This window comes from Chionomys nivalis, chromosome 19 (genome assembly GCF_950005125.1).
Source record: "Chionomys nivalis chromosome 19, mChiNiv1.1, whole genome shotgun sequence".
NCBI lineage: Eukaryota > Metazoa > Chordata > Mammalia > Rodentia > Cricetidae > Chionomys > Chionomys nivalis.
The window spans coordinates 31,018,636-31,028,690 of NC_080104.1; the positions used below are offsets into that span (position 1 = coordinate 31,018,636).

A 10,055-nucleotide genomic window follows, 5' to 3' on the forward strand; every position below is an offset into this window, starting at 1 on the left:
ACCAGCAGAGAAATCACCACGATACATGTCCCCACTTCTGGTTCTTCTGCCAGACACAGACTGTTCCATCCCTTCGTGTCCTCAGCTATAACATCAGGGCTCAGGCTGCCCCTGCTACACTGGGGACTTCCCGAAGTGGCCGGAGAGATTTCTCTTTGCCATATCAACCTCTCCCAAACTTCTGTCTGGGGAAAGAGTCACTGAGTCTCCCTCGTGGGGAACAAGGCTTGCTGACCCAAGATCAGGCGTGGTGGCCTATGACCGTGTTTGCTGACCCATGTCCAGACAGAGGTTTTTCCTTTCACAGAGGCCTGTCTCAGAGCCAAGTCCCATCTACCGCCCACTCTAGGAAGCTCTCTCTTCAGGAGCCTTCTCCAGTCTTCGGTGAAGGTTCCACAGCCACCTCCTCGATCTGCCAGCGGCACATGGGGCACCTGGCCGTGTCTTTGAAGATGTGCCAGGCACAGGAGCTGCAGAAGTGTGAGTGGCCACAGGGCATGAGGCGGGTGTTGGCCGTGTTGTGGAAACAGATGACACACTCCTCTCCTGATACAACTGGAAAAGGAGACAGCGTGTGTCAGACACACATATAGAGTAGTCCACCTACCTACTGATGCTCTTACCACAGGGCAAGAAAGCACAGTGGTTCCACCTACCTACTGATGCTCTTACCACAGGGCAAGAAAGCACAGTGGTTAGCTAGAGCAATGGCTCAGTTGGTAAAGTGCCTACTTGGTCTGGGTTGAATCCCCAGAACCCACGTGAAATGTCAGGCACATGTTGGGAAAGCAGAGACCAAAGAAGCCCAGGTGGAGGGCTGGAGAGATGGCTCAGTGGTTAAGAGCACTGACTGCTCTTCCAGAGGTCCTGAGTTCAATTCCTAGCAACCACATGGTGGCTTACAGCCATCTATAATGAGACCTGGCGCCCCCTTCTGGCTTGTGGGCACACATGGAAGGAATGCTGTACACATAATAAATAAATAAATAAATATTAAAAAAAAAAACAAGGTGGAGAACTCTGGACTCCACACACACATGTATAACAGACCAATGTGTACACACACATGCACAAACATGTATACACAAACATGAACAATCATGTACGCATACATGCACACACGCGCACACATGGCTGGGGATGCAGTTCAGTTGGTAGAGTGCTTATGCACAAAACCCTGGGTTTGATTTCCAGCATTGAATAAAACCAGTAGTGATAGCCCAGCCAAGTGGTGGTGGTGCACACCTTTAATCCCAGCACTTGGGAGGCAGAAACAGGCGGATCTCTGTGAGTTCCAGGCCAGCCTGGTCTACAGAGCTGGTTCCAGGACAGTCAGGGCTACAGAAAGAAACCTTGTCTCGAAACAAACAAACAAACAAACAAAATACAGAAAGAAAGAAAGAAAGAAAGAAAGAAAGAAAGAAAGAAAGGAAGGAAGGAAGGAAGGAAGGAAGGAAGGAAGGAAGGAAGGAAGAAAGAAAAGAAAAGAAAAGAAAAGAAAGAAGAAAAAACAAGATTAAACTAGGCTGCAATCCCAGCATTTGAAAGAGTATTGAGTAAACCTGAGTCCAGATTCTGCCACCTGTTTCAGACAAAGGAATATACTTTCCTAATTTGGGAATGAGCTAAAAGGCAGAAACATCACCTTGTTTCTGAATCTCTAGCTCTAGGTAAACTGTGGGAAGCCTCTCTGTGGTACCTAGAAAGATGGCTTTGAACAACCCGATTTCCCAGCCACTCCACTCGGTGCTGGGACCTGGGGATGAGTGCTCACCTTCAGACTCTGGCACAGCCTCCCCGCTGATGATCCAGGCGTTGGCTTTGGGATCTAAGGCAGAAAGGAAGGTCAGGGTTAGCACAGCAGCTCCAGAAATCCACAAGCACGCATGCGTGCATGCATCCTACCTTTCAGCAGCCACTCCCTTCCTCCCTACTGATCTCTCGTCGCATTAGGAACCCAACTGAGAACTCTCACATCTTTGTCGGGTTTTTTTCCTTTCTTTTTTACTTGTGTAGGGGTGAACTTCCACTTAAGCGGAAAGCCTCATCCAAATGCTTTCTCCTTTGTGAAACGCGACCAGCCTTCTAACATTATTTATGGCACTGGTCATATCTTATCATCGTTTAGGACAAGGCTAAGGCGTGTGCCCATTTAGAGTCTCCCGTGCGCATCCTTACACTAGGCCATGGGCTGATGGCATACTGAGCATGAAGGAATGAACGGTTCCTTCAGGGCCTCTAGACAGGCTCATGAAGCCACCCGGAATTCTGTCTCCACGCCACACAGTCCGAAACCACAGGATTGTCTCACCCAGCAGCTCAATGGCTTTCGTGGTCCCGTACACATCCATCACCGCCCAGAGCGGGGCGCCCTGGACCAGTACATCTTTGCGTAGCACGAGGGGGCGGCCAGCGTTGACCTTGGCGTAGAGCCAGCCTCTCCTGTTCACCCAGAAGCAGACCACATTCCCCGCACGAACGAAGCCCTCCGGAAGCAGCGCTGCCCACGTGGGACTCTGTTCCTCTAGGTCCGGGCACACGAAAGGCGGCAAGCAGGACGCGGCCACGTGTGCAGGGTCGAGGCGCGTGAAGCCCACGCGGAGGCCACCGCACCAGCCTTTCTCTTGTCGCAGCACGCGCAGCGCAACACGCTCACCGGGCCACACTGGCCGCTGGCTGAATACGATTCCATCATGGAACGTAGAGCGCCTGTGCGCTGTGCTCCGCAGGTCATCCAGATGCACCTGCGCGCCGGTGGCATCCCCATGGAAACTAAGGGCCTCGCTGGGCACCTCAGCGTCTGTGGGGCAGAGCAGATAGCCTGTCAGTGAGGGCCCATGCTAAACTACTGGCTCCCCAAATAACGACCAGCACCCTAGGCTAACCGGGCCTCCTACTGAGGACCACTTCAACTGCCCCAAGTTCCCTGGAACCACCTCCACACCCCAAATGACCTCAAGCCTCACCCGGCAAACCTCAAGGATCTACTAAAAACCCAAAGGGCAGCCCACTCTACCTGCCTGGGTCTGTTAACTTCCCCTGTCCCCAGCCTCAGCTGCCTCTTCTGCCTGGCGTGAAAATTAAAAGAACTTCTATCTAAACCTTGTCTAAACTCAACCCTGAACCATAGTTATTACTGGGATTGAACAGAAAAAGCAGCTTCTTGGTGTGGTGGTGCCGTAATTCCAGTGCTGGGGAGGTGTAGGCAAGTTCCAGGCCTGCCTGGGCTATATAAGGGGTTCCAGGCCAGGCCAGCCTAGGCTATATAGACAGGGAACTATTGTTAAACAAAATGAAACCACACAGTTAAGCATATGAATTTAGATGAGGTTTATTGATTGGGTCTTGTTGTTTGGTTGGTTGGTTGGTTGGTTGGTTGGTTGGTTGGCTGGTTTTTGGTTTTTCAAGACAGGGTTTCTCTGTATAACAGTTCTGGCTGTCCTGGCACTTGCTCTGTAGACCAGGCTGGCCTCAAACTCACAGAGATCCACCTGCCTCTGCCTCCCAAGTGCTGGGATTAAAGGCATGCACCACCACTGCCCAGTTGAGGTTTATTGGTTTTTTTTTTTTTAATTTTTTTTATTTTTTTTGACACTTACTTCTTTATTGGGTGCCAGGATGTATGCATGGGTGGAGGTCAGAGGACAACTTGCAGAAATCAGTTCTCTCCTTCTACCCTGTAGATTCGGGGGGATTGAACTACAGATGTTCAGCTTGTCGGCAAGCACCATTACTTGCTGAGCCCCTAGATGAGATGTAACACTCATGGATTCTCATGCACCTAGCCTGGAGAAGCGGAGCTGGCTTGCTGACTTGTGCACGCCCTGGCAGGTGGCCCACCATGGCCCACTATGGCCATGCCTTCCTCTCTGTTTCTCTAACCTCCTTTCCCCACAGGTGAGCTGTATCAATGTCAATGTCCCCTTCACCCCACAAGGTGACTTCCTGGTCCTGGGGGAAGAGGGAACACAGCAGTTTCCCACAGGACAGAGGAACAAGTTGAGAAGGGTCTGTGGAGATGCCTATGATCAGCCAAGGCCTGAAGTGGGCTTGGCAGTCAGGAGGGAAAGGTCCCTGCGGGGCAGCCCCTCTTCCCAGCCCTGGATTCAAGAGAGCAGGAGCTGATCTGCTCCCAGAGACCTGCCTTGCCTCTTTAAGTGGGGGTGAAGAGAGGAAGTCAGCTGACTGTTGGCTGAAAAAGAAAGATGAACTCAATCTGAACTTGAGCCAGATTCGGGAGAGTCCCCATCCCCCACCAGCTGATTGTCTCCTGTTCCGCTTACAGACCACAGGTCTGCTTGCAGAGCCAGACATAGGACTGAGGGCTCCTGGTGCTGCCGCCAGAGCCCACCCCATCACGCATGTGGGTCATAGCTACCATTCATGTGAGGGACTCAAGAGAAGACCAGGGATAGGCTTGGTAAGGGACCTTACCAAGTGGATGCTGGAAACAGTCACCTACCACCCTGCTGCTGGAAAAGCCAGATGTACTCTCCCGAGAGCCCCAAGCTACAACCCTGGTCCATCACAAGAGCAGAAATAGAGCTAAGTGGGACCTTCAGCCTCATCCACGACAGCCTCGGTGGAAAGGACTCGCATCCTCTTTGGGTCTGAGAACTTTGAACTGCTCATCTCTAAATGGTGTCCAGTCCTCCCTGGCTGTGGGCAGGTGTTCACCTGGCCATGCCCCATCCCCAAGAGGATAGAAGACTGGAAGGGGCTGTTCTGAGAGAGAGAGAGAGAGAGAGAGAGAGAGAGAGAGAGAGAGAGAGAGAGAGGCAGTCAGTTCACTGCCCCATCTGTTTCCTAGAGGAGAAGCAGGAGAGTCTGGCTGGCGGAATGTCCGTTCGTGAGGAAGGGGACTGCCCTAGGAATGCCCTCTGGGAGATGCAAGGGTCCCTTGGCACCCCAGGAAAGGAAATCTTGGTCTGGATGCCAGTTTGAGTGGGCAAATCTCCACTGTAATGCAGGAGACTCCTCAGTGGCCTGCGAGAGTTACCTTCTCATGTCCTATGTTACAGGAGAAACTGAGGGATCACACCGATGCCTCCACAGGTCGCTAGGTGACCAGAGCCTCTTGTACCACCTTCTCTCAACTGCATGCTCAGGCCTTGTATCCCTACCTTCAGTAGCCTCTGGGCAACTCCCTGAGTGTGGCTCTCAGGAAGAGTCACGGCAGGCAAGCGACAAGGAGCCTCTTGAGGCTTGGTCTCTCTACACTCACTCTCTCAGATGGTTTGTGTGGGTTAGTCACTGAACATGGCCCAGGTTGAGTAGGGAGGAAAGCCACCCTCACCCAGCAAGTCTATCAAAGGCCTTCAGGACTTTGTCCCCGACAGAGGCCCCACCTTTCCTTTACAACGAGTTTTGCTTCCTGACTTTAGAGCCGGGTCACAGTGGCACTAAAGGGGTGGACACCGTCTCCATTCTGCCCTGTTCCGTCAGCAGAACCTTGGAGGGATCCTCCCACCCGTTGACTAAGCAAACTGACAGATCCCACTGCTGGATTGGGGAGAGGCAGAGGTGGGCACAAGCTAAACACGACCCTCTAATTGGGTCTGTTCCAGCTGGCAGGGCTGGCGCAGGGTTCAGAGCACTGTCTGCTGAGGGGTTGCTGTTTTTGTGCTGAGCCCCATTTTCAGGTCAGATCTTGAGGCTCCATGGAACAGAGTTAAGTGGAGGACCCTCTTCAATGACTCTGCCTTTGGGTTCCCCAGTGTTGTAGGGAAGGGGCATTGCTGGCCTGAACCTAGACCACTAGGAAGTTTGAGACACACAAGTCGTGTCCTTAGGGTCAGCCTATGATGGCCTCCCACTGTCAGCATCTTCATCACCACCACTCCAGCCACCAAGGCTTTTGGGGTGCCAGGCACCCACTCAGCCCTTTGCAGCCTCCTGTTCTACTCTCTGCATCCTGTATAGAAGCACTCAGAGCTTGTGGGAGAGGGGAGAGAGTCTCAGGAAAGGTCCCTTCTAATCCTCCCAGCACCAAGGAGACTGTGGACTTGGCTGCACACACACACACACACACACACACACACACCTGCACCTGTTACACGACATCCCTTTCAGCATTGGTGCCCTGCCTTGAATCCAAACACAGCTGCCACACAGAGGTGGCTTAGGGTGTGGCCATCCACTGTGAGTGAGCCTTGGGTGCTCACCATGGGGCCCTAAGCAGGGTTCTGCTTGTGCATCTCCAGGGTGCCTGGTCCCAGACTCTGTTCTAAGAGCTGGAATGCTATCTCCTGCCCACTCACCCACATCCTTCCGCTAAGGGACACTGTGACCACAGGTACAGTAAGTATCTCAGAGAAACTTCCTATCTCGTTACTATTCAGACTTAGATATTTGGAGCCCTAAAGGCCATCAGGGTGGGTGGCATTATCCCCAACCTTCAGATGATAAAAACCAAGGACCCAGCGTCAAAATGACTTGCCCCTGGTGCCATCTCTAATATGGCAAAGCTGAAATCCCTCATCTTCTACCTTCAGCCCTCTAAATTCTACTCATCTACCCACCCTAGTCCTGTTTCTCTCTTTGTAGCCAAGTCTTAGATGAACACTGGCTACAGATAGTGGGTGGGGAAGGAGGGGTGTTTATCTCTACAGCCATCTTGGATCTGAGTCACCCAACCTCTCCTTGGTTCCTGGAGAGCCCGGAAAGTCACTGCCTCGTGCACGCCAGACCTTGGCAGAAACCTCCTCTAGCTGGCAATGACCTCAAGGTCTCCGTTCTCCCCCTTCCAGACCTCCCACCTGCACTCCCTGTGGTCCGGCCTCCAGAAGCCAGCTCAAGGCATACAGGAAGTCTACTTACTGGCCTCAGGGCTGAGGCGGGCACCCATTAGCTTGGGCTCCTCCTGAGAGACAAGTCCTTGTGTCTGGAGATGTCTGTGAAGGCCAGTGGTCAGGTTTACAAGACTCTGAAGGTTCCCCTTTTATAGGCTGGAGATCACGTTACAGGGTTGATGATTAATTAGATGCTGTCACGCATGACGATATCCGGGACTTTCCCCATGATGTCTCCCGGCTCATAGTAGACCTACTGCAGGAGGCTGGCCTGAGAAAAGGAAGCGGGGACTGTGAGTGTGGCTGCAGCATAGAGTTCTTCCTCTCTGCCTTCTAATCAGCCCTTGCCTGTGAATGAGAACTGCCCACAACCTGTTTAGTAAACATCTGTGCTCACCCCCAGCCCCCTGCAAGGACTCTGGTGTCCCTGGCCTGGGGTGAGATCTGGACATCGGAAGTTTCAAGGAGTATGCAGCCGGCATGGCTCACCATGGCAACCCCACATACAGAAGGTGCACAGCACTACTCAAGCAGCTTAAACTGAATGAGCTAAATCCCGAGACCTGTGCCATTGAGCCTGCCCAGTGGCAAGGGCGGTTTGGAGGCTTATAAATACCCTGTATCCCCGCCGCCCCCAATAGCAGCAGCAGCCACCTAAGTCCTTCCTGAGACTCCAGATCAAGGCCACAATCAGTGGCTTCTTTGGACCCTTACAGAAATGAATAGTGCCAGGAGGTAGTGGCACTATTTAATCCTTTAAATTAAAGGTGGTGGCACTTTTAATCCCAGCACTGGGGAGGCAGAAGCAGGCACAGCTCTGGGAGTTTGAGGCCAGTCTTATGTACAGAGCGAGTTTCAAAACAGTCAGGGCTACAGAGAGAAGAGCTGTCTCGAAAAACAAAAAAGAAGAAAGAGAGAAAGGAAAGAAAATTTGGTAGATGAATAGTCCTCAGCAGGTCCCTGGGGCACCTGAAATGGCAGTGTCCTCTTCTGAGGAGGGGGCTGGAGAGTTGAAGACCCAAGTTATGCCCGCTGTGTTACCTTAGGCAGATCCCTCCCTCGTCTTTAGCTCTTGTGTTCCCACGTTATAAAACAGGGAACTAGTGGACCTCTTCCAGTCAGCATGCTGTGCCTAAGTAAGAAGAAGTGGCTAGAGGAAGGTGGGGGACATCAGTCTAGCCCTGGTTACCTCGGACATCGCTATAGCCCCTGAACTTTTCTCCTTCCTGCCCCGCCCTTACTGAGTGCCCTTTGTCTCGGCACTCGCTGTATTACTTCTGCCAAGGCCAGAGGCAGCTGTGCAAGAGCAAGACCAAATGCCTTGGCTTGGAGGCCTGTGGATCCTAAGAGCTGTAGTTGACCCAAAGCCCTGGCGAGCCAGTCTGAGAGGCTCGGGCTCCTGGCACCTCCTGGCAGGCACACCAGTCCCTAGGCAGTGCTGGTTGCTCCTGCCTTGCTGGACTTCACCTGTGGTATTGGCCGCCTTGAGTGGCCGCCCAGGGCTGGAACCAAAAAACTCCTTTTTGATAAACCGCATTCCCCTACCACAGGTGTGTGTGGCACCTTATCAAGGGACCTGCTCTGGAACTTTAGACCTTACAGAAAACCACTGGGTTAGTCGTACACCTGTAGGCAGGGGGTGTGGCCCCACGGGCCAGCAGGCAGCAGGTGGAAAAGACAGGCAAGCCCAGACACCCACATACTCCACTGATGGGGTGCAGGACATCCGTTCTAAACAGGAAGTAGCAGAAACAGGAAGGTCCCTCTCTTTTACCCCACCTTTCTCCCACAAAGCCACCCCTGACCCCTCACACGATGCTTACCACTGACCTGGGGGGAGGGGGGAACCTGAGCACACCTCTCTTGCTAGGCCCCGCCCAGCTCATCACCATTTGTTCACACCCACTTTGCCCCAGTATCCTTCACTATACTAGTGTTTATAGCCACACTTGGGCTCAACTTCAAACCAGCGTATGCACGCAGACTTCCCCCTTCTCTGGGTCTTTTTTGAAACAAGTTCCCATATGACCTAGTCTTGCCTGAACTCACCACATAGCTGAAAATAACCTAAGACTCACAATCCTCCTGCCTCCGCTTTCCTGCTGGGGGTCTAAACTGGGGCTGAGAGGCTGGTGAGATGGCTTCTGGGTAAAGACGTGTGCTGCCTAGCCTGGCCACCCAAATTCAATCCCAGGGACCCACGTGGTGTATAGAATGAACTGGTGCCGCAAGTTGTCCTCTGACCATCACACGTGTGTCACGGAATGTGCATATCCACTCCCACAAAAAACCAATTCATGTAATTAAAAAAAAAAACACACATACATGCACACACATGCATGCACACACCAGGGCTTCATGCTTACCCTACCAACTTAGCTGCCTTCCCAGACCTGTGTCCTCATCTTTTTTCTATTTTTATTTATTCTTTGACAATTTCATACACATATAAAGTGTATTTTTCAATCTTAAGTTTTATTTTTATTATGTATATTGTATGTTTCTGTATGTAGCTACACACACCTGAACATGGGTGTCCTTAGAGGCCAGAAGCTTTGGATCAGCCTGGAGCAGAACTTACAGGCGGTTGTGAGCCCTCGTGATTCGGGTCCTCTGGAAGATCAGTAAGCCCACGTATGATATATTTTCATTATCATCGCCCTGTTCCTCTGTCCCTTCCTACCCCACCTGGACCTTTCTTCTTCTTTTTTTAATTTATTTTTGTGTTGTTATTGTTTTCTGAGACAGGCTTTCTCTGTAGCTTTGGAGCCTGTCCTGGAACTCACTCTGCAGATGAGGCTGGCCTCGAACTCACAGAGATCTGCCTGTCTCTGGGATTAAAGACACACACCACCACCACCCGGCTGAACCCTTTCTTCTTCCCAAAAAGTCCCTCTCCTACTTCTGCACCTTTTTTATGACCCACTGAGTTTAACTAAGCTTGCCTGCAGACATATATCTGGGTATGGGGTTACTGGCTGGATCGCAGGCAGCTTTCCAGCAATCACGCTCTGAGTGAAGATGAGCCCCCTCCCTCGGCAGGCAATAATTACCAAGAACCCCTCAGCTTGGGGTGGGACCTTGTATGCCCCTCCTCACCAGGGTTTCTATTTCTGGGAGGCTCCAGGTATCATAAAACTTTACATCCATACTAAATTCTGTACTTTACCACGGAGGTGCCCACTAACTCTTGGCTCCAGGTGAGTTGTGCAATCAGCCAAGGTGCCCATCCGGCAACCAATGAGGGCAATGTGTGCAGTGCAG

General features: G+C 52.0%; 1 protein-coding gene across 1 annotated transcript; it reads right to left on the bottom strand.

The window, feature by feature from the left end:
• Positions 1-250: 250 nt before the first annotated feature.
• Positions 251-7,001, bottom strand: Neurl3 (neuralized E3 ubiquitin protein ligase 3). Its single transcript, XM_057751733.1, has 4 exons — positions 6,820-7,001; positions 2,312-2,800; positions 1,775-1,828; positions 251-555 (listed from the first exon to the last, which is right to left on the bottom strand). Exons 1-4 carry the CDS (start codon positions 6,845-6,847, stop codon positions 362-364), a joined length of 765 nt encoding a protein of 254 aa, XP_057607716.1. The 5' UTR covers positions 6,848-7,001; the 3' UTR covers positions 251-361.
• Between the last annotated feature and the right edge of the window lie 3,054 nt (positions 7,002-10,055).

Coding starts and splice junctions, on each gene's coding strand:
- Neurl3 (XM_057751733.1), bottom strand. CDS start 6,847: ATGGGTGCCCGCCTCAGCCCTGAGGCCA. Junction 2,801..6,819: donor CCGCCTCAGCCCTGAGGCCA/GTAAGTAGACTT, acceptor TCTGCCCCACAG/ACGCTGAGGTGCCCAGCGAG. Junction 1,829..2,311: donor GAAAGCCATTGAGCTGCTGG/GTGAGACAATCC, acceptor TTTCTGCCTTAG/ATCCCAAAGCCAACGCCTGG.